The following is a 25,420-nucleotide window of genomic DNA, read 5'->3' on the forward strand; positions in this document are numbered from 1 at the left end:
GAGACAAACGCGACGTGAGGTGACGCAATAGGCGGTCTTTGTTGCCGCTAGTTCTTTGAAATAGGTTTGGTGTTTCTGGGCCTTAAAGGCTACCTACATTTTAAGGCATCAGTAATAATAAAATAACATTTATAATAATATGTATGCATGTATGCAAGTAATATGCATGTATGTAAGGGGTCAGTCTGCACAATCAGTAATTTTGATTTTTAACTATTTTTAGTTGATAATACTTCTGTTCTTAAAACATTTTGAATGCAGGACTATTCCTTTTAAAATAAACTATTTTGTATGGATTTACGTCTTTACTTAAAGCTATTACGAGGAACTCTAATTTTGGTAGTGTTTCCAAGCACCAGAGTCCCTTTAGAAAACCTGCAATTTTATTGCAGCTGGGTCTGACAGTCCGCCATGCTCTGTCCTGGTTCTGGTTTTCCTGTGCCTCCCTTCCCTCCAGCATGCCCAGCAATACGGCAGCATGGTGTCGGTGTTGGCTCCCAGCGGGGAGCAGCGAAGCAGCGAGGCCAAGCTCTGCTCCTGGCCGGAGGAGCTGCTGCTGCTGGGCACAGACTCCCGACTGCAGGTCGAAGACGCCAATGTAGCTGTAGCTGGGTCTGAACGAGGCGAGCTGGTCGCTGCCGAAGGTCCTGCTGGAGTCTGAGCTGAAGGAGTTTTTGGTGAGCCTGCATGATTTCGTCTGAAGCATTAGGTATAATAACTATATAGAAATATCCAATCTTCTTGTTGATGGTCTGGATCACTATGTAGGTCACATAGAGGCATCAGTATTAAATTGAGACGGTTTCAAAAGCAGTTAAAGGGTTCCTCACAGTAACTTAAAGTAAATAATCTGAAAGCTTTTCCCACCACAAGTATTTTGTATGATGATATCAATGCCTCCGAGATGCGTAAACACTGACCTTGCTCACATTTAGCTCAACACAAGGTAGTCAAGTGTGTACAACCCGGAGAGAAATAGTTGAAATAGACTTGGCCCAGTGAAAAGCATGTTGGGGTTGACTCCCGCCGAGCGCTGCTGGAGGGACTTGAAAGTGATCCTACATATCAAGGCTCCCGTTTTACGACGCCACGTTTCCTTCCCAGACTCTTTCCAGTGATCCCACTCCAGAGGGCCATCTTGATAAGCACTCCTCTAAGATGTTGAGCAGAGCTTAAAGTGATTAAAGGGAGATGATTAAACATGCCACTCAAATGCTGTGATTGGTACAACTGAACCCAAAAACAGGAGCATGTGGGCAGTTATGATGATTTAAATACATTTAAGGAGTTGGTACACTTACAAGACCACATCTTTAAGTGCCATAAACCTAATATTTTATTAGCATTTGTTGTTTCTAGGTGACATTTTCAAACTGATTGTTGTAATAGCTTTCAAGAACAAACAAAAATATTAGTCTAGTTGGATGCTTTATGATTTTGGTGTGTTCTGTATTCGGGTCAAGACGAAGGAGAGAATATGACAAAACATTACTGTCTGATGAGTATGGTGTATCAGTGAGGTTGAGGAGGGAGGAGGCTAGAAAGCCCTGCAGGAGCTGCTGAGTCATCATGCTGGCAGAGAGGAAGACGAGAGGTGGAATCTGTGTCTGTGAGCTGGCAGGCTGGCACAGTTACCATGGCACAAATAGCCCCGGCACCGAGGAAACTGCAGCAAACTGCGGGGCGGCGAGGGAAGAAACAGGCAGAGAGACTGGGGCAATGCGGCGCCTGCTGTTCCTGTCCCTGTCCCCCGTCCCCGACCCAGACCCAGACAGCCAAAGTGCCAGCGTGCCATCAGGGACACACAGATGGTTCGCTCCTAGGTGGATGTGGGTGTAGCACAGACCTGAGGGCGAAAGTCGTCCTCTTTGCAGCAGCCCACATTCATATTCACACTACAGCTCAGCAAATCAACACGTACACCTCAGTCTAAAAAACACTCTCTGCCTACAGTCAAACACAGCACTTGGGATGACTAAAACAAAGTTTATAGAACACACAACCTTAACTTTTTAGTAGGTTATGAGGGAATACACGCAAACCCTTGATAAAACTGTGCTTATGAACTGAGTAGATTAAGATTACAATAAAAAAAAGAAGGGTGCACAGTATTGATTTAACATCAATGTTGGATTTAAAAAACATCTGATTATCAGGGGTCAAGGACTACCTCACAATGTGCATAAAGCAGAATGGTAATGGTAAACCAATTTAGGACCATGGACTGTACATAAAAGGTGGACGTAGTCACCGTGACGTCACCCATTGGTTTGTGGACTGCTGCTTTGAAGCCTCTACTTCAGTATTTCGTCCATCACCATCTTGTTTTTTTATCTGTCGCCATCTTCGCTTTTTGCAACCAGCAGTGACACGAGAGGGTGGAGCTAAGTTCAACCGAACGCTGAATACGACAATTTCAGGCGTCCAAAAGGTTATAATTAACTTTTATGAACTGAAAACACACTGTGAAATGGTTAAAGTTCCTAGACAAAAACACGGGATAACGCCGTGGTAGCGACCTGTCAATCACAAGGTAGCCACGCCATGAAGCATACCCTGCTTTATGGTCTATTTGATTCTAAATGGTACCATAATTTACTAAATGAACATCATGCTGTATTGAAGAAGACTTGAAACTAGCGATTGAGACCATAGCTCATGTTTACAATGTTTACTGAGGTAATAAATCAAGTGAGAAGTAGGGTTATTTTCTCATAGACTTCTATACCACCAGACTTCTTTTTGCAACCAGAGGAGTCGCCCCCTGCTGGCTGTTAGAAATAATGCAAGTTTAAGGCACTTCAGCGTTGGCTTCACTTTTCAGACCCCGGAGTTGCCCACTGATTGGGACAGATTTGATGGGTCATCTTGTGGAAGGCTTGCAGTGTAGTTGGCTTAAGGGCCCTACACACTGTGTGATATTGGCAGTCTTGCAGGTCACACTGTGCAAGATGGGTCTAATAAAATCTTGGTCCCAAATCTGTGTCAGGCTGTACAATATCAATTTAGAGTGTGCGATGAAAGCCTGATGAAAAGTAGGGCTATAGAAAAAAAAAAAAAAGCAGAGACATGTCATGAAGTAAAATCGTCCATCTGTGCTGCTCTTGTGTTTCGAAAATGCAGAAAAACAATAAACAAGGTTTTGGCCTTACTTTATTTAAAGTTCCAGACAGTGTTATGAGTGGTTGGTTTGTTGACTTGGCTCGCAGCAGCAGTCATATTTTGGTCCTTTCTGAAACTGTCAAAATCTTGGGCGCAGGTTGGATGTGTTTCTCAGTGCGATTCTAGGGCCGATGTTATACTGTCTACTTTTTGTCAGGAACAGCTCAAAACAGCGCAGCAGTGTGTGTAGGTGTCTTTAGGCAATAGACAATAAGATGGCAGTCGAGTTTCCAGAATCGGTAGATTATTATAGCAGCAGGATCAGCAAATATTACAACAGATATTTTGCTTGATAATGTGAAATACTCTCTGACAAAATAACAGCAGGTGAGCAGCTGGTTTGAGTGATGAAGAATCTAGCCACGAGATCACAAATTAATTAATTCTGGGCTTTAATCTGCATGCTCGTTATAGCTGGGTATCGTTTAAAATATGAATCATGATGCCAGTACCAATAACCCTATCCCTTAAAGTGATACCGATACCAATGTAGTACATCATTCAAATCGATACCCTTCATGTGAACGGAAGCTGTGTGTGTGTCCCACTGGCTAGCTAATCGCCACTGCGCCTTTAAAAGGTAACGAGTACCGACACTAGGGATGTGATGGTGAGGACATTTTCCCACCGGTTAATAAAGTTGTGACAACACCGGTGTTACCGATTAACACAGGAAATTTTACAAGAAAATATGACGGTCAATATGTGTAGTGCGCTTGATTTGATCTTTAACGTTGGGTGGCTGCCGGTAGGTGACCGCTCCGTCCTCCTCACGCTGATTACCTCATTAACATTATGGTTCTCTTATAGCATTGGGTTTAAATCTGAAATATTGCCAAATAGGCGTGTTTGCTTTTCGCTTCAATACCAAATCCTCTGCCATCTCTCGGACTGTCAACATCAACTCTCAACTCTCTCGTCACGTGTGTAAAATATGACACTTGCTACTCTGATCTGAGATGGAGATGAGCTGAGATGCGTTCACTTTCAGTTTGTAGCGTCCGTCGTCCGACTTTCTATTGATAACATGCCGCTGATACGCCAAAATGAACTAAATAGGTTGTATTTCTGTTAAAAAAGCAAAACGACGGTGGGGGCGGTGGGCACGTAATGTAATCGGTGTGTGCCCGACCACCGTGCAACAATAACTACCGCGACAAGCCTAACCGATACCCAGCCCTAATGCAAGTAGAGCACAAAATACAAACAGAATAGGCACTAGCTCATTAAAACTTTGCTCCTTGGAATCAAAAGTGACCCACACCTTTAAATACTGATATATTTAGGAAATGTTATTGAACCAAACTCAGGTATCGTTCTGGCGACAGTATCGAAAACTGAGCTAAATGTGGTGCTGTGACCTTGTCTGGTGTAACGGTGAAACGCAGGTTGACCCCCTCTCGATATCCTGTGTCATACGTCTGAGGCCGAGTGTGAAAGGCGTACGGTTCTGCTGCTGAGAACAAAGCAGAGCTCAATAACCTTTGGAAACACACTTCGCTGGCCAAGGGCCTCATCAAATGTGGAGATTGGAGGAGCTTGTGGAATCTGCAGCAGCGCCCCATCAGGGACCATCTCTCAGCCCGACAGTATCTCAGCAGCTGCCTCCTTTCACACTGTGAGGAATGTAATCAAATGCAAATGCCCCCCTGCGTATGTTCAACTCTCACTCACACATTCATTGTAGCGGGCAACAGCATAGCAGGTTTTTGTTCCCCTGGATACAGTGTAAGCCAGGGTGTGTGTGTGCACTCACACACACACACAGAGAGTGTATTCGGCCTAGATCAAATGTAATCAGAGACAATAGTTGTCTTTTCTTCCTGCTGTGGTCCCATCCTACCTTCCACCTCTACACCCACTCTCACACGCTCTGCCAGGCCGGCATCACAAAACAGACATATTTTAGTACACTGCTTTCTAAATCATGACAAAGTTTGATTTGTTTAGATGTAGCACCCCGGGGGCAATAGATGTAAGAGAGACAGAGGAGAGTCTGGCATACAGACGATGTGGACAACAGATGCTCGAGTTCTGCATCATCACAGGCAACAAAGAAACCAAAACTAAAGCAAACCTACTTCAATTTCTACACAGTTATAGGGAGTTTTTGTGGTAAAGCGAGGTTTTACTATGGTTTTGTGTTGCGTGATGTCATGCGAGAAGATTTTACAACGTTGTGAAGACACTGTTAACAAGTCTTCTACGCAATGGTCACCATAGCAATTAGACATTCATTTTCACACAGTCATCGAAACATCTGACACAGCCAATTCAAACACCATCTTTACGGCCCTCGGCGATGTTTGCCAACAGAGGAATGCACAAACACTCTCCCTCCAAACGACCATCTCACAAAGTTCACCGCCCTGCTGGGGCAATACTGCTCTCAAAAGGACACCTTGATTTGTATCGCGGTACACCCTCTAAACACATTTTTCCTTCTTGTGAAACAAGAAAATCGGGCAAACAGACCAAAGAGCTGTGTGTACAGCTAGTCACGGCTAATATTTAGTCCTGATTGATCGTGCGCCCTGCCTGGCAGAGACCGAGCTCCAGGAGTAAGACCCTCGCTGTGTGACCCACAAACATCGATCAGACCGTTCACCACCGAGATGATAATCACTCAGCAAACAGCTCGCCACAAAACAATGAATGTGCATAGAGCGCTATTACATCCTGCTGCCAATGGAGCCTTTATGGCTGGGAGTTTCCTGGCTTTCCGGAGGGGAGAGACTTCTAAGGAAAAAGGAACAGTAGTAAACAGTTTCTAAGCTTTAATGATAAAGTCAGAAACGGGAAGACGTCAAGGGTTCTTGCATGAAGGGCTGAGTGATTATTCAATAAAAGCATTTGTCAATTTTCAGTGGAATTGAATTGTGCTGATATAATAATATGGTGTTAATAAGTCAGAGCTATTTTAGAACAAAATTAAATTTGTCTAATGCTCTCCAACATTATTAAATTGTGTTTTGTTGAATACTCAATTCTGATTGGTCAATCACAGCGTTCTACGGTCTGTTACTTCTTCATAACAGACCGTTGCTATGGGCACAGTTCTGATGTCGGACTCTGGCGGACCATTTTTATGTCACATTATTGATGTCTTAGGTAAGTAGCCATGTAATAAGTGGGATAATGTACAGCTAGCGGGTCACTGTTGAGAAATAAACCCCTTCAGGACGAATCGGCACCCTAACACGAACTGTTGGGGTTTATTTCACAACAATGACTGGCTCACTGTATATTATATCTTACTTTTGAATGAATTTTTAAAAGGATTTTGCTTGAGCAAAACAATTTGTAAATCACATACATTTGATAATCGTTTCATAAGCAACAACCCTAAAAAATATATTTTCAGCTTCTAAAATGTGAATATTTGCGTTTTTTCTTACTCTAAATAATTGATTAAGTGAGAAAATAATCGTCCGATTAACTGATAATGATTATATCTGTAAGTTGCAGCCTTAGATTCCTCATGAGTGCATTTGCTATGGAAGTCACTCATATGACTAATCGATTAGTTGATTTAATCGACAGATCTGTGAAATTGATTTTCTCCACAAAGAATCACAGAAAAGCATCACTTTAAATCTTGTGTTTACCAGAGATGTGCTCATAAGTTTTCTTAGAAATAAGTCATTCAGCATGACAAAAAGCATAAAAATTACTAATCGACAACAGAAATCTTTAAAAAACGACCAATTAGTCGACTAATTGACTAAAAAGGGGCAGCCATATCATAATATACGTAAATGCAGATATCGCAAAGACATTCCTTTCATATTGTGATATTGATTTTAGCCATACTGCCCAGAACTACTTGCTTGTCAAAACCAATGAATGACTAAAACATAACAAATTCCCCATTTGGCTCCAGCATGGGGAATGAACTGGACTGATTCAAGCATCAACATGATGCTGAGGCGTACCATCATAACACAACTATTGCAGTTTACGACCCCGTGACCCGAGAGATGACACACAGATTATTGTCAAGTCTTAGACAAAGTGCCCACACTAAATAAGAGCCCATGCCTGGGACTGGGCGAACGAGATCAGAGAAGAGGCAGCAACTGAAACAAAGCCATAACTTTTAACAGCTGAGCGATAAGACACGAGCACTGGAGCGAGTGAAGGGCTCATAAAATGTGTATTGCAGACTGTCTCCACCAGTGCAGTCTGGGGTTAGTGTGGTGGAGAGCGCAGAGGAGCCACGAGCACTGCAGACCTATGTGTGTGTGCATCTGTGCAGACAGTAGCGTCTTGTCTCCCTGCTCTCTGTCTCCACTGGTCCTCGTCCACATTTGAACACGGAATGAAAGAAATCAATACGTCTGTGCGGAGCCACCAGAAGAGGAGGAGAGAGCGAGCAAACAGGAACAAGACTAAAATCTGGCATACGCACAGGCAGTCTTTTATCTCACTCTCTTTTCCCCTCTAACTTCCCGTGTCATGCTGAGACTGCAGTGCCCGCAAGTCCCAGACAGCTCCTCTCATCGTGATATGTTTGGGCTACATAAGGCTGATGATTATTAAAAGGCTTTTTTTTTACTAAAAATAACACTGCAGACAGAGGGCCCCTTTCTAAAAAGCTGGACATGAGCAATAGAGCAGAGGCAAATTCAACCCACATGCTGTGTTCCTCTGCAGCCTGCTGCCTTATCTGATGCCAGGTTTGGTGCTATAGTCAATTTACAGTAAGTCAGCATATAGATAAGGGCTGGGACGATACACCTATCTCCCGATTCGATACTATCACTATACTTGGATGCCGATTTGATATGTATTGCAATTTTTAAGTATTGCAATTTTACAAGTATTGCATTTTGATATTACGATTTTTGTTAACTTTTTTTAACACTAGACCATGAGGAAAAGTTGAATCATACACTCCTAAGGACTTTCACTTTAGAAATATCTAAATTAATACAGTAAAAATGTTTTCAGCGTGTACAGTATGTAGTCTTTGAAGTCAAATACATCAGTCATTGTCAGGAATATTTTTTTTCCCCAGCAAACCAAAAATAAAAGAATAAAAGACATTTCCCTCACAAATTAGTGGTATTTTAATTTATAAGGGACACGTAAGGTTTTATACTTCTGGTGAATATAATCCAAACAATCTTATTTCTATATATGTATTTTTTATATACAGTTCCCTTTGTTAACACCTTTTTTTTGAAAACCAGATGTAGTCACATGTGTATACTTCCGCTAACTTCACCAAGTCTGTCGCTAGCTCTCCCCGTTAGCTCCGTTCTCTTTATACATCCCTGGTCAGCTCCATCGGGGCTGCTTGAATGCATTTAACATAAATGTCAGTATTTGGGTGAAAAATTGCGATACATAGGTGAATCGTTTTTTTTTTTCCGACCCCTACTATAGATGCTCATATACACACACAGGACATACAGTATAGCCCAAACTGAAGCAAGATAGCTGAAGGATGCTGCTCTAAGCTAGACTTCAAGCCAAATCCTGCCCCCTCTCTATCCTTCAGGCATCCCCACAGACCTGCATTCACACACATATAATGTCTCACACACACGCACACACACAGTATCCCCTCCCTCCTCCTCCCTAACTTGAGAGCCACCTACATGGAAGAGCGATGATCCTCAGACTCCTGCTCAGACTTGAAGCAGTCTATCTTGGTCTCATAACTGCAGTTCTCTTGTTAATGACAGACTGTGTAACCTGATTCCACACACACACACACACACACACACACACACACACTCACTCACACACATATGCATACACACACACACACACACCACCCAAACCCCCAACACTCTCTGAGGGTTTTTCAGAGCTATAGCGCTTCCCTCTCCCTCCACTTGCATATTGTTCCAACCCAAACCGCCAGCTGCTTCTGACAGCCAAATTACTGTGCACAGAGAAATGATTGCTATCAGAGGCCTATCCCCTCCCCCCCCTTACCACTACCACAACAACCCCCCACCCGTACTCGCCTCATGCTTTCTGAAATGCATTTACATTTCCTTGATAATTTACTTAAGAGCTAAAATGATAAGATGATCGATTGCTCGATCGACAGAACAATTCTCAGCAACTATTCTGACAACTGATTAAGTCAATTTTAAAACATGCTTCTTTTCTTTATCTTATGTGATAGCAAACTGAATCCCATTGGGTTTTCGACTGTCAGTCATTAGAGCTGCATCCATTAATCGATTAGTTATCAACTATGGAATTAATTGGCAAATATTTTGAGTAATTTTTAAAGGGAAAAAAAGCCCAAAATTCTCTGATTCCAGCTTCTTAAATGTGAATATTTTCAGGTTTCTTTACTCCTCTGTGACAGTTAACTGAATATCTTTGAGTTGTGGACAAAACTAGACATTTGAGGACATCATCTTGGGCTTTGGGAAACACTGATCCACATTTTTCACCATTTTCTGACATTTTATAAACCAAACAACTAATGTATTAATCAACAAAATAATCGTCAGATTAATCGATAATGAAAATAACCATTAGTTGCAGCCCTAGTTCAGACACAGTAGCTTCCTTTTTCTTCCTAAACAGTCCAAAACACAAAGACAGAAGCAGCAAACATTGGAGGGAGAAGCTGGAACAATTGTACGTTACACATTTAAGTTTTCTTGGTAATTTACTTTAGAGCTAAAACGATTAGCTGTTCGATTGCTCGATCGACAGAACAATTCTCAGCAACTATTCTGACAACTGATTAAGTCAATTTTAAGAAGAAAAAAAAAACGCCACACATTGTGTGCTACAGCTTCTCAGTTGTGACTATTTGCTTCTTTTCTGTTTCTTATGTGATAATAAACTGAATATCTTTGGGTTTCGGACTGTTAGTCAGACATAACAATTTGAAGACGTCACCTTGGGCTCTGGGAAATTATGTGATTTTTCACTATTTTCTGACATCCTATGATTGATCAGCTGTTTCAGCACTTGCTCTAAGCAACTTGTTGGCAGTAAGATAAACTTGTGTAACAACATAAATACATTCAAGCATCGTAAATCAGGCCTCTTTGAAACAAATGCAAGAAAAAACATTCCAGGACACCCCATACCAGTCCTATTGTTGGGAATGCATTGTTAGTCTCAGAGAGGCAGATAACCTCCAACTGGTTGAGGAGTAAGTTACCACAGATAGGCGGTCTGAAACAATGACACTGGCCCAAGGCCAAACAATAACATTGTTGTAGACTGAGAGACGTTGAAGAGGAGGAGAGGACTAATCACAATGGCCGTTACCTCAGCTGAGCAGAACAGGATCCCAGAGATCCCCTGGAGTTGGTCCCTATCTCAGCCTCAGACTGCCTGCCGTCGTTTTATCAGACCACTATCAGCCAGACTCCACGACGCAACAGCAGGCGCCCACATCGTGGAGGCCCGACTTCAGGGACTGGTCAGCTATGGAGTTACACTCTCCAGATCGCCAACCAACCACACAAACACACCGCCACTCACTGCCACAAAACAAATAACCTCAACTGTGATTATCCAGTCCTGGGAAAATTCACCAACAACCAATTCATATATTACAGTTTTGTGATACTGTATCGATTCTCAAAAACACTGCATTGATTTTTAATTAATGGTTTACATGCAAAGATAAACTCATTACTTTATCTCATTTGCAAAGATAAGCGCCCTCTCAGTGTACGCGCCCTCTCAAAGTAGTGCTATAATGTCGGATGTTAAAGGGACTGTGATAAATGCAATGCACATCCCACTGTTCTGATTACATCAAAATGTAAACTTTTTTATACTCATATTTTATGCATATGGCGGTGTTCTTTATGGTGCCTTCAAATGAACCTAGTGAACCCGTGTTTACAACATGGGAAGTCGGGTACACGATATGCTTGGCTTTAAAGTGGTTAAGTCATGAGAACATCGCTGCTAAGCAACGGCAATATTAACGTTACTGTCGGCGTCTAGAAGCCTCAGACGCTAACAATTTAGCAAGCGGGTAACATCATGCAGTAAATGCAAAGCCATAATGACAGAGGAAAAAGATGACGCCATTGGGATTATCAACATTTTCCTCAGACCTATTATAAAGTTACGAAGAAAAAACAATATACGACTGAAATTACAATATATTGACTTATTATGCACTGAAAAATGTACTTCCATGTCCTCCGCCATTTCTGACAATGTCAACAAACACGTCACAACTTGTGAACTCTGAGCTTTCAGAAGCTTTCCACTTACGAGGTCGTGAATACCACAACACGGTAAACACAACGGCACAATTTCAGTTATTTTTTAAGGAAAAAAAGTCAAAATTCTCTCACTTCAGCTTTTTAAATGTGAATATTTTCTGGTTTCTTTACTCCTCTATGACAGTGAACTGAATATCTTTGAGTTGTGGACAAAACAAGACATTTGAGGACGTCATCTTGGGCTTTTGGAAACACTGATCGACAGTTTTCACCTTTTTAATAGACCTTGCCAATACACAGCGCTATATTACAGCTTATTTTCGATGCCATATTTATAAAACAAAATGCCATCTCCCATGCCAGACACCATCACTGCATATGTTTGGCTGTCAGACGAACATGCATATACATTAAAGTGTGGAATAGTTTACCTCAAACGCATCACACATACTTAATAGAGCTTGGCTGGGCCGTGTTCAATAACACAACAGACTACACAGCAAAAAACAAAACAAGTCAAGTGCTCCCCAGACATTTGGGCTACTAGTGAAGACAGACCTGATTAGTATGTGGGAATGTAATTTTGGTGAGAGCCGGCACAATGAGTTGATTCTGAGGAAGTACAACTTGAGTGTGAGGAATTCCCCTTCACACATCTTTTAATCTGAATGTTTACAGCTAGCATTAACACCTCTGTAATGAAGTTTGCACCCTCTCATCAGCAGGTCTGCTGCCTTTATATTCAACCACCCCTGCAGTCTGATCACACACACCATATCCTGTTTGTTCCTCATGGAAAAGCATGTTGTATAAGAACTATATACAGGGTCTAAGATTACGTTTTTTCCTCACGTGCCACTGTGGTAGGTCACTGAACATTTCTACCAGCCACTTCTGAAATATATGTAGAACGCTTTAAAATTGTAAAAACTTGGACTGTGTATCGGCAAGAATCTGGCGATATCATGATACAGGGGTTACGATTCAAAATACTGCGATATATTGCGATACTGTAAGCAAGGCAATATATTGCAATTTTTTTTTTAAATCTAATTTTAAGAAAACTGTCACAGTATAAAGAACACAACGTAAAAATCATAAAATCTGAGTACATTTTTTTCACTTTTTTATGCAATCAGAATAGTAGGATCTGCATTTGCATTTATCACATAGGGTGCATATCTTTGCAAATAAAATAAAGTATTGACTGAGTTAATCTTTGCATGTAAACTATTAATTAGAAATCAATAGTTGTTGTTTTTTAATCGATACAGTATCACAAAACTTAATATTGCAATACTGAATATTTTTTATATTTTCTTCCACCCCTAGTAGAAACTGTGTCAGTGGTAACAGGCAGTAGAAATATGCATCATGTAACCTTAATCCCTGACTATTTTCAATTTAGGAATTGCTTTTAAAAAATTCTTAATATAAGGATCTGCCATGGTGGCAGGTGACCTGAAATATTAACCTGCCACAGCCATTTACCCTGTATTTGACAGGTGGCAGGTGCCAATTTCATTCCCTGACTATATATTTATATATATTAAATGTTTATTAACCACCAGCTAGTTTTAAATTAAATCACATTACTGTGTGTTCACCAGTGTTTTTTGGCTCCTCTCCTCCTCCCCCCCTCCAGGACTGTGATTGTGATGTTAAAAGTGCTCAGCATGGGATGATGATGAAGGATCAACCCTCCCTAAGAGACTCTTTTGCATGACAAAAAAACTCCAAACAAAGTCACGACTAGTTGCAACCCAGCCTGATAAGAAATTACAATGCAAGATATGCTTTTTTTCCACCACTATTTACCAAGAACAAAGCAAAAACATCTCTAAAAATAATAAAAAATCATGCATATATCTATGAGATGCAGGTTCACACAACCTAAGATGCAGAAATGCAATATGTGTGGCTGCAATAACACAACAGGCCAAAGATTTTACGACAGAGAGGTCACGAAACCTTTTTCCTGCAAATCAGCAAACTTCTCCACGTCCACCGAGATGTCTATTAGGCGACAGTGTTGTTACAGTTTATGATTAAACTTACCTTTGCTGTTTTTTTCTTCAAAGTGCTTTCTAGTGGGTCTCTGTAGCTACTCTGCCATCTCCCGAGAATCCACCAACAAACACCCGATTTGTTTTCCAAAGTCTGAGCAGCAGCGGAGCCTCCGTGACGCCAACATGATCCTCCGTCGTTCTCTCGGTGGGAATACACCAAAAACAAAAGAGACTAATTCACAAGATATTTAGGACACACTGAAGACACATTTTGTTTTAACGTTGTGTCTCCCTTCATACATGAAGCACCGTATACGAGGCTTCACAACTCGCACCCCTACTCTCCGTGAAGGCAGAGAGCCAGCAGCAGCAGCAGCAGCAGGATTGGAGGAAGTTACCTTGCAACAACTCTCTGTAATTAAACCAGCGTGAAGAGAGCTGGGAAATACGAGCTCTTCCGGTCACGCGTTTCAAAATAAAACAAAGTAGCTCTTTGTAGAGAAACACCCCAGGTCAGGGATCAGCAACCTGTGGCTCTTCAGCTCCTCTCCAGAGGCTCCCTGTGGATTTATAAAAATGGAAAATTTGAAAATTTTTACATTTTCATTTTTATTTATCATTGTTGAATAAAGTCATAGGTTTATGAGGAAAAAAAGTCTTAGTATTATGAGAATAAAGTCATAATATTATAAAGTAGTAATTTTACGTGTTATTTTCTTTTTTTCTTGTAAAGTTATGACTTCATTCTCATTATATTACGACTTTTTTCTCGTAAAGTTACGACTTTATTCTCGTAATATTATGACTTTATTCTGGAAATCTAAGATGTTTTTTTCCCTCAATGTGGCCCTAATACTCCGTCATACATTTGCACTTTGGCCCTCACTGCATTAGACTTATATACTATATACTTAGACTATAAGCTTTGTTACCTTCATCACAAGATGAAGCTTGGCTCTGATTGGTTGTTTTCCTCCGGTCTTAGGAGCACCGGTGGACACCGAGGCACATGATTTTTTTTCATGTATTACTGTCAGGATATAGTGACTGTTTTATAAATACAACTTTTTTAATCATATTTGTTCCAGTTCTACCCACTGCTGCTTTAAGGGGAGACACGCCTGATGAATAGGGCAACACATTTAAAGATATCACCATGAAACTTCCCCAGTTGATTACTTGACAATTATGTTTTGTATTACAAGTTTTCTGAAATTGGTATATGCACATGAGGCATTATTTGATCAAATATGTGCTAATTTACATCAATTTCCAGAACAGAAATCTGAACATTGGATAAAGCTAGGTTCAAAATGATCGTTTTGTTTTGTTGACATATTAGAGTCAAATGTTTTTACAGAGGGAATTTTGGATATCTCTTTTTATCACTCAATAAATAAGAAAATACTGTCAACTGTCATGTAAGTGCTACTGAAGTGAAGATTTCTGGCTCAGAGTCTGAGAAAAACTAATTTTACCAAAATGTGTACTGTAAAATTCCATACATATTGCAAGACACTAAAGGTGAATAGGGTAAAAAAATAATTAACTAATAGATATCATCATGAAACTTCCCCAGAAGACAATAGTTTTTTGTTTTACAAGTTTCCTGAACTTGTATGTTTAAAAATGTAAGTGACGCATTATTTAATGATAACTTTTGGTGAATTTAGGAGAAATCTACAGACGCAAATAGACAAAAAAGTAAATTAAACACCTAAATGTGTATTTTGGATGTTTTCTTTCCACTAGTCTGAAAGAAGACATGTCATTGAAGCAAAATAGCCCCAAATCTCAAAATTGACCAGTGCATGAAAAACTGTTTTTGCCTGCTTTGTCTCGCCTTAAATGTTATTATTTCTAGGGGTCCAAGAAAAATAATCATATAATCTATAAACACATAACTAATTAATTATAATTAGTAAAACTATAATACTACATTACAGAAGATATGTAAGTAAAAGTTCTGCTCTTGAGGTATTTGTATCTAAATTGAGTATTTCCATTTCACATAATAGCCTACTCCATTACATTTCAGGGAGATATATAGTACTTCTTACTCTGCTGCCCATATCTGAAGTTACTAGTTACATTTAAAAATTATGATTTTTACAGACAAAACATATCATGGCCTCATAAAATAGTTTTAAGATTAAGCTATACCTATATAGGCTATACCTTCACCCACTACAACAATAAAATGCTACTTACATATGAATACATCAGTAATAATCCAATAATGCAATGTATAATAGTGAAAAACTCACAGAGGCTTATGTTCTACCTGATGTTCTACCTGAACATAAGCACAGTAAAATTATACACTTGCTACTAACATACTTTTACTTAATTAATATTTTCAATGTACGCATATTTACATAGTGGTATTGCTGCTTTCACTGAGGAATAGGATCTGAATACTTCCTCCACCACTTCCGCTAAATAAGTATCAAAAGTAGGCTACCAATTATGCAGAATGGCCACTTGCACACTATATTGTTTTATCATCACAGATGCCTTAATTTGTAACCAGCATTTTAATGTTGTCGCCAGTGAAGGTGGAGCTAATTTTAACTATTTTATATATGAATGTGGGATTAAGCTGCTAAGGGGCCTCGGGGCAAAAAATGAGCTGCAGTGGGCTCCCATTAATCCCATGTACCTCTCACACTCTAATAAGCATTGTGTACAGCATTCCTATTTTACACTGCCAAGGGCCCTGTGCTGTGTGGTAATTTGATTCAACACAGCTTAATTAAGAAATATGAAACATGTGAGCACAAAACTGAAATAACGAAGGTGTTGAACCTATATTTTGACACATGCAGGGACCTTCATCATTAGGCAGTAAATCAACTTTAAGGCTCTTATCATGTCAGCTGTCTGATATTGTGCTTTTAGTAGTATATAGATTGAACTATAGAATAGGCCTACAGTAAACCCCTATAATGAAATATCCTATTGTGCATCCAAACTAGTTTTTTCATCTTCTGATTATCCAAATATTCTCCAGATATATATTGTGTTTTTATTCTGAAGCCAAGGCTTACATTTCCTGTCACAGACTTGTTCTCTCTGGCTGGCTTGACGCATGCGCGGTAATTAAAGGACCATTGCTATTTGGTTTTCTCTGCGCATGCTCCCGACTCAGCATTCAGGGAGTGAAGGGTTCAAGCTTTCTGGGCATTATAGGCTATATTTATTTCAGGCAATAAAAATGATCAGTATGCTTTAAAACAAACATGCTGGGAAAAAATGTATGAAATCACTTCAAATTGTGTTTCCTAACATATCAAATTCAAATTCAAATTCAAATAAGCTTTATTGGCATGAATGTTCAGGTTACATTATTGCCAAAGTGAAATTACATATTAATGATAATTACATTTCACAAGAAATAATCACAAAATAATCACAATCACAGGAAATAATCACAAAATAATCACAATTACAAGAAATAATCACAATCACAAGAAATAATCACAATCACAAGAAATAATCACAAAATAAACACAATCACAAGAAATAATCACAAAATAATCATAATCACAAAAATAATCACAAAATAAACACAATCACAAGAAATAATCACAAAATAATCATAATCACAAAAATAATCACAAAATAATCACAATCACAAGAAATAATCACAAAATAATCACAATCACAAGAAATAATCACAAAATAGTCACAATCACAATATACCAAATACTATAAATATTATATTGTATAATACTACTAAATATTAAATATACATTCTTTTACATATGTAGTTAATCAGAAACATGTTCGGAGCTTGTAGGACCTCTTATTGTATGGCAACAGTCAACATATTTTGCAGCTAATATTTCACATTGATATTCATTGATGTCTTTATATGTAACATACTTTAGATGTAAAATACTTTATTTATTATAATAATCTTAGGTTAAAATCCTTTATTCAGATTTACCAACAGAGCCAAGCCATTAAGCAGTACAATACTTATTGAGATTAGGCTACTAAAAAAGCAATTAAGAGCAGACTATAGAGAGTATTTATCTGTAATAAAACCACTGAATATATTTTCAAATAGCCAGGCACATTTGCATTAAAAGATATATCTAATTTCACAGTAATAACTCTATTCCTTCCTCTATAAATTCTTCCAGAAATCCATCTTTCCTGAGTGTGCAATGCATCAATAATTCTTTTACCCATTAGGGCCTTTTCAAAACTGTCAAAACCTTACAGACATATTTCAGCATTGCTACTTTTCAAACATCACTATATGGGCCCACAAACAGAAGAGTGAGTTATGCCATATTAATACAAAACATATGACTAACTAACTAACTACCCAAACCAACCAACCAACCAACCAACCATCAATCCATCCAACCAACCAACCAACCAACCATCCATCCATCCACCGAACTAACTAACTAACTAACCAACTAACTAACTAACTAATCAACCAACCAACCAACCAACCAACCATCCACCAAACTAACCAACCAACTAACTAACGATCCATCCATCCAACCAACCAACCAACCACCCAACTATCCACCCACCCAACTATCTATCTATCTATCTATCTAGCTAGCTAGCTAGCTACCTACCTAACTAACTACCTAACTAACTAACTATCTATCTATCTATCTATCTATCTATCTATCTATCTATCTATCTATCTACCTACCAACCTAACTAACTAACAAACTAACACTATCTATCTATCTATCTATCTATCTATCTATCTATCTATCTATCTATATATATATCTACCTAACTACCTAACTAACTAACTAACTAACTATCTATCTATCTATCTATCTATCTATCTATCTATCTATCTATCTATCTATCTACCAACCTAACTAACTAACAAACAAACTAACTAACTAACTAACTATCTATCTATCTATCTATCTATCTATATATATATATCTACCTACCTACCTACCCAACTAACCAACTAACCAACTATCTATCTATCTATCTATCTATCTATCTATCTATCTATCTACCAACCTAACTAACTAACTAACTATCTATCTATCTATCTATCTACCAACCTAACTAACTATCTATCTATCTATCTATCTACCTACCTACCTACCCAACTAACCAACTATCTATCTATCTATCTATCTATCTATCAATCTACCTACCAACCTAACTAACTAACTAACAAACAAACTAACTAACACACTATCTGTCTAACTAACTATCTATCTAACTATCTAACTATCTAACTAACTGACTAAGGTTACAGAAACACCTCACTGAGCAGCTGTTGGACTGCAGGCTGTGTCTAATAACCGTTTCCATGGCGACGCAGTCAGAAGTCCCAAACAGAGTCACTTCTTCACTATAGTTTCTAGCTCCGCTTCTTCCAACATGTATACAGAGTGAGTTTTACTTACATTTAAACCAGAACTGTCATTGCTGTGTTTTAAAAACGTTTTATTATTCCTGCAGACTAATTAGTGTGACGTCACTTATAATGTTGTGTTTCATTTAATGCTTAAGGATGAATGAACTGCGTGTTAGCTAATCAATGCTAACCAATGCTAATGTAGTGTTTAGATTCTAATGCTACATCGAAGAGTTTGACAGTGTGCCGGGTTTTTGTCTCTGTTTCCACTAGAAATGACTCAGATCTCGTGAGTGACGATCTTCCATTGATAACATCTGGCAAGTACAACTGTTTATACTGACTTAGTTTAGTTTACCTCACGTTGTAGGCTAATGTCTGCAGAGAGACACCTGTCTGCAGGGAGACACCTGTCTGCAGGGAGACACCTGTCTGCTGGAGACACCTGTCTGCTGGACCCTGGTGGGAAGTGATGTTGCCAGTTATCACTGGTGTGGACTAGTGTAGTTCATGAAGCAACCCAGCCAACATGGTTATTTGGGCCCCACATGGGTTATGCTGGGGGTACCTGGGTACCAAGTGGGTATGGGCCCAAAATGGGCATCTTATCTGGGGCCCACTTGGGAAAACTAAGTAGGTCCCCCATGTGGGCTACCCAAGTGAGTTCTAGGCGGGTCGCTAATGGGAAATTAGTGTATGGGCTCCGAATGGGCAACGTAAATGTGGCCCAGTTGAGTCAACTAAATAGGTCCCACATGGGCTTCCCCAAGTGGGTTACCCATGTGGGTCCTAGGTGGGTCAATAAGGGGAAATTAGAGATGGGTTTTGGTTAATGTTGCCCAGATTGGGCCCATATAACACCCAGTGTACTCCTGCATGAAACCCACAAGGGTAACTAGCATGGGGGCCAACATGGAAACTGTGGACAACCCCACTTACAACCCATATTTCAGCCCATGTAGTCCCCATATAGTACCCACATCTAAAACTTAAAGCTGGGACTAGGATGGGTCTTGGGTCTTGCCCAGTTGGGGGCCCACATAACACCCATTGTAATCCTGCATCGAATCCATGTGGGCAATTGACATTGGGCCATTATGGAACCCGTGGACAATCCCATATAGGGCCCATTTTTCAACCCATTTAGTACCCACATGGGCCCCACATACAAATGTTGGCTGGGAATGAATATGAATTGTGTGATTCCTTATTTTCTTTGCTTCACTGTGTCTGTGTGTGCGTGTTTTACCATTATGGGTGTGAAATTCAGGGATCCAAGGACTAAATGCCCAGATCTCCCAGATCCCAGGACTGTCCCCAACCATCAGCACCCTTCCTGATGACAGGGCCCGAGGGAGGAGGGCCGGAGTCCTAGAGAGTGATTCTGACTATATCAAGCTTGCAAAACAAGGAGGGCATAAGGGTATAGAGCCATCCTCTTGCCTTATCTAGACATGTCCCTCTATAGCTGGTTAATGCATTTCGCCTCCATTTATTTTTGTCCTTTATTCCAACAGGGCTTTTGTGGCACGAGGAAACAATCACTTCTAAACCTGCTGCATACAAACCTCCAGGCTGGTTCGGCACTGCATTAGGAGACAACTTCAAGCCAAGGTACATGTAACATTTGTCTTATTATTATCATGCACTGTGACTTGCAGTCAGTTTTATGATTCAAAAATACTTGGACTCTAACCACTGGCGCACTTTACACTTACTTTACACCATACATCCTATGTACCACTTTATAGACTGCACATATGTACATATTACATGTATTTATTGTACATACTACATTTACTCATTGACGGACTGTACACACTATGTTCACCCATTCACCCTTTGACACCTGAATTTCCCCCTGGGGATTAATAAAGGTTCATCTTATCTTATCTTATCTTATCTTTACTTCCACGTCCATTACTTACACTACTACTCGCCGATATGCTACTACTGCCAGTACTACTACAGTATATAATTAGGGTGACCAGGTGTCCCACTTTACGAGGGACTGCACAGCATTTTTATCCCCACACAAACATACTCTTTGTCCCACATTTGGTTTGTTGGGATCTGGTCCCCCTATATACTGTATACTGCTAGCTTTCAGTCTTTTGAAGTACTGGGCGGCAGTAGCTCAGTCTGTGGGGACTTGGCTTGGCAAACGGAGGGTCGCTGGTTCAAGTCAAGTACAGACTGTTAACTGATAGCTGCAAAGATGCCAGATTGTGCCAAGGTGCCCTTGAGCAAGGCACTGGACCCACAAACTGCTCCCCTGGCGCTGTATAGTAGCTGCCCACTGCTTCTAATACTAGGATGGGTTAAATGCAGATACTACATTTCACTGTGTGCTGTGTACAATGTGTGACAATAAAAGTTGATTTACATTTACATTTTTTTTACGTTAAATAAACAGTAACAATCAGCCACTAATGGTTGATTTCTACTGTTATTCTTCATTATATATTCCAGCTATCATTAAGGGAAGGATACACTTCACATCTCTATATTGTGTTTTTTTTCTAACAGTCTAATTAACAGTGAAGAGAAGAAAAACCCTGGAGCTTTTCAACCATCAGAGCCCCCCTTTGGGACTGACAATATGTCAGCCTGGGAGAGGGATGATAGCAGCAGCAGCAATGGCAAAGAGAGAGAGAAGGTAAACAAAGAAATGTCAAAGTCATTTAGAAAGTAATTTAGCCACACAAGCCTCCAAAATAACAATTTATTCCATCTCTTGTGTTGCTTTGTTCTGTTATGATCGCATGTTTTAAGACAAAATTGAGGGATTGTTAGCGATTGGGCAGACCTACTTTGTGGTTCAGCTACTTGTTTCTCAGTGGTTTATAATCAAAATGAGACTATAAAATGCTGCCAAATTATAGGGAGAACTGGAAAAAATATCCAGCCAAATATCCTGGCTATATTTACATTCAGAAAATAACCACTGTGACTTTGCTTTGCAGAACAACAATGTTCATGACTACCAGATGGAGACATTGCAGCCATCCAATCAATATCATGAGCTCAGCAAATTCAAGAGGATGTAAGTTCACATGGCCACAAGATGGCGCTGTTGTTCTATAATTTATATTCAATACAAGTGTCTGAAAATGCTACAATAACCCTCAGAGACGAAACAAAATAGAATAGATTTATTATGAACCAGTGATCTTATTATGTCAGACCATACCAGTCATTTTGAGTGGAAGTAATAGCAAACAACACTTAAAGGATACAATTATTCAAGTCAGTCAAATTGGGAACATATCTTTTAATGGCTAGTATGAACAGCAATACATATACATATACATTTAGGCCGCCTGACTATTTTATGACTGATTTGAACAATTGTTAACCTATGATGACTGTAAGCAATTTCAGAATTTTCCAGCAGTGTAATCTCCTAGTTACTAGCATTACAACACATATGATAAGAGCTTATTGTCAGTAAATTCCACACTGTATGTCTCCATGTTGTGGTGAGTAAGCAGAAATGCTCCTGGTTTGGCAGCACACAAGTTAGAGATAACAGGATGTTCAGATCACCTGTTTGCTCTGGCTCAATGCTCGTTTGTGTGGTGTGTTCCCGTTAAACGTTTGTAAATATCAAGGTCAGAAACCCCAAATAGGTAACCTCACGTACAAGGCTACAGAGACTAAACAGTAAAGACTGTGGTTATTACTGCAAAACAAAGTTCCCTAAATCCTAAAATCATATTTGTTAGAGCTGCAACGGTCAATTGATTAATTGCCAACTATTTTCAATCCATTAATCGGCGGTTTGAGTAATTTTTTAAAAGAAAAAAAGTCTAAATTCTCTGATTCCACTATCTTAAATGTGAATGTTTTCTGGTTTCTTTACTACTCTATGACAGTGAACTGAATATCTTTGAATTGTGAAACAAAACAAGACCTTTGATGACGTCATCTTGGGTTTTGGGAAACACTGATTGACATTTTTCACCATTTTCTGAAATTTTTTAGACCAAACAACTAATAAAATAAGAAAGAAATTATAAGAAAATAATTGACAGATTAATTGACAATGAAAATATTCGTTCGTTGCAGCCCTAGTTGCATGACCTCATTTCATCAGCAAAAATCCCCAAAATTCAGCTTCTAAAATGTGAATGTGTACTGTGTGTTTTTTTTTAAACTCTAAACTACCTAATTGATGAAGTGAGAAAATAATTGTCTGATTAACAAATAATGAAAATAATTGTTAGTTAGTTGTCAGTTTTAATAAATTCCCCATTTGGCTCAAGCATGGGGACGGAGTCAAGCAAGCTCAACCAACGTGATGCTAAAGTACAACCATCATAACAACTATTGCAGTTTACGACCCCGTGACCCGAGAAACGCCTCCTTGGGCTTTGGGAAACACTGATCGACATTTCTTACCATTTTCTGACATTTTATAGACCAAACAACGAATTAATTAATCAATAAAATAATCAACAGATTAAATGACAGTGAAAATGATTGTTAGTTGCAGCCCTATTTATTTTCATTATTGCAGTGCAATGATCAGCTCTACAGAGTCTCTGTGTGAGATATTGACTTTGAGAGTCAAAAGAACAGAGAGTCTAGACATTTCCTAAAACCAGAGTGACTGACTGTGTCATTTCACACTCCATTTCTTTATTTCAAGAAAGAATTAGAGGGATAAATCTGAGATTTAATGACTTGTTTAGATAGATAGTTATTGTTAACTTTGTGTGTTTTTGTTGGAAGAGTACTTTTGTAATGAGTAGCCAGAGTTTATCTTGGGATACAATCTTTATAGGGGTAAGGGTAGGGTCCATATTTACACTGTGTCTGCTGTAATCCCCCATGTTGATCTAATAGGCACTTTGTGAGCATGACAAAATTACATTACATTATATTTGTAATTACAAAAGCACCATCTGGTTTGAGTTCCATGAAAAAAGCCTTCCAAAATTGCATTGCATTCCCATCACATTTGGACTTTATGTCTTTGGTGTTCTCAGAGTGTTTGACAAGAATCCAGCTCCTGTCGACATGTCGAAGCTGTTGAGCTTCGGTTATGCAGAAGACAACAAACCAACAGCCAACACTGATTTGTCAAGTAAGTAGCTCAGTGAGTCTGACAGTTTGAGTGACAATCTTCCAGGTAAATCGTTTCCTTTCTTTGTTTTTTCATCAAAATTCACCTTATTATAATAAAATTAAATTAAATAAAGCCACAGGTGTGTTAAGATTTCAGATGATGCGTCTTAACAGTATAACGTAGGTTATTAGTGAATTATGTGATGATGAGTAGGTGAATGACTCGTATACATTTCCATGTCAACAGACTAGAGGACTGCCAGTGCCGTGGGAAAAGGATGCACAAACTCAAAAGCTTCCAACAGGAATAGTTGCCATCCTCTCCTCCCGTAATTAATGTCTTAATTAATTAATTAATTATTAATTAATCACCCCTTCATACTGAGCCACATCTAATGTTTTACTTAGTTTCAATTGTTCTGTCATGTCAGATGTATTACTCAAGTGTGAAAGAGCTTCACTTTATTAAAGCTAGGACCTTTAATTTATTGTTCCTGTTAGTGGTGCCTCATTAAGAAGGCACCAGTAACTCTTGTTTTTTTTGCTGTCAAAATAAAAGTTTGATTGTTTGTTTGAAATGTTTCACAATCTGAAATTTGGCTGAAATTTGAATGTCAATAATTTGCCACATATTATTACAAACAAAGGGCCCATTTTCTGGGACACATCAAAAGTCTCATACTACTATTAAAGCATTAAAGGTGCAATGCATTATTTGATGTAGTTGATTTGAACGCTGCTGAACGAACAGCATTTATGTTGGTTATATATTAAAGATCCTATATTATGTTCATTTTCAAGTTCATACTTGTATTGTTGTGTTTCTATTAAAACATGGTAGGCAACAGCTTGGGTCCATGTTTACTTCCTGTCAGCTGATTTCATTCACATACACTGCAACCGGGAATATGGTGCCCTCAAATAGGGTCGTGTTTACCGTGTTCACGAGAAGAGTCCATATGAATGACCCCTCTCTTGTGATATTCACGACCTCGGAAAGTTTCTGAAAGCTCAGAGTTCACAAGTTGTGACATGTTTGTTGATGTCGTCAGGATTGGCGAAGGCCATGGAAGTTTATTTTTTGGTGCATAATAAGTTAATATATTGTAATTTTAGTCGTATATTGTTTTTCTTCCTAATTTTATAATAGATTTGAGGAAAATGTTGATATTCCCAATGTCTTTTTCCTCTGTTATTATGCCTTTGCATTGTTACCCACTTCATAGCTTGCTAAATTGTTAGCTTATAGACGCCGACAGTAACGCTAATATTGCCGTTGCTTACTCAACTACTTGAACGCCAAACATATCGTGTACACGACTTCCCATGTTGTAAACAGGAGCTCACACGTTTAATTTGAAGGCACCAATACACTGCAACAGGAAATAAACTGGGACACATTTAAAATGTTTACATTTAAAACTGTGAAATGGTCTAAATATTGTATATTAGTGACATCACAAATGGACAGAAATCCTGGCAGCTTGTTTCAAAGGCACAGTTTCTGAATACGGGCTGTGTATATCTCTGTGGATTTGCGTTTCTATACTTTCACAGTATTTATATAGCACTGAAACCTACTTTATAATAAATTAAAAAAAGACATGAAAATCTCACTTTTTACAATGTGGGACCTTTAA

At 39.1% G+C, this 25,420-nt stretch overlaps 2 protein-coding genes across 2 annotated transcripts in view; one reads left to right on the plus strand and one right to left on the minus strand.

Moving 5' to 3' along the window:
• Window positions 1-13,756, minus strand: part of LOC119500401 (activin receptor type-1-like) — a 34,610-nt gene extending 20,854 nt beyond the window's left edge. The window contains exon 1 of the mRNA XM_037790108.1: window positions 13,395-13,756. The gene's annotated coding sequence lies outside the window, so the exon portion shown is untranslated. The remainder of the gene's footprint in view (window positions 1-13,394) is intronic.
• Window positions 13,757-18,635: 4,879 nt separating this feature from the next.
• On the plus strand, window positions 18,636-24,627 carry LOC119499759 (uncharacterized protein C7orf57-like). The gene is made up of 8 exons (XM_037788910.1): window positions 18,636-18,741; window positions 18,981-19,027; window positions 19,978-20,130; window positions 20,225-20,321; window positions 21,237-21,366; window positions 21,674-21,753; window positions 23,702-23,799; window positions 24,028-24,627. The coding sequence occupies exons 1-8, from the start codon at window positions 18,731-18,733 to the stop codon at window positions 24,030-24,032; spliced, it is 621 nt and encodes a 206-aa protein (XP_037644838.1). The 5' UTR covers window positions 18,636-18,730; the 3' UTR covers window positions 24,033-24,627.
• Window positions 24,628-25,420: the final 793 nt, after the last annotated feature.

This window comes from Sebastes umbrosus, chromosome 13, assembly GCF_015220745.1.
Source record: "Sebastes umbrosus isolate fSebUmb1 chromosome 13, fSebUmb1.pri, whole genome shotgun sequence".
NCBI lineage: Eukaryota > Metazoa > Chordata > Actinopteri > Perciformes > Sebastidae > Sebastes > Sebastes umbrosus.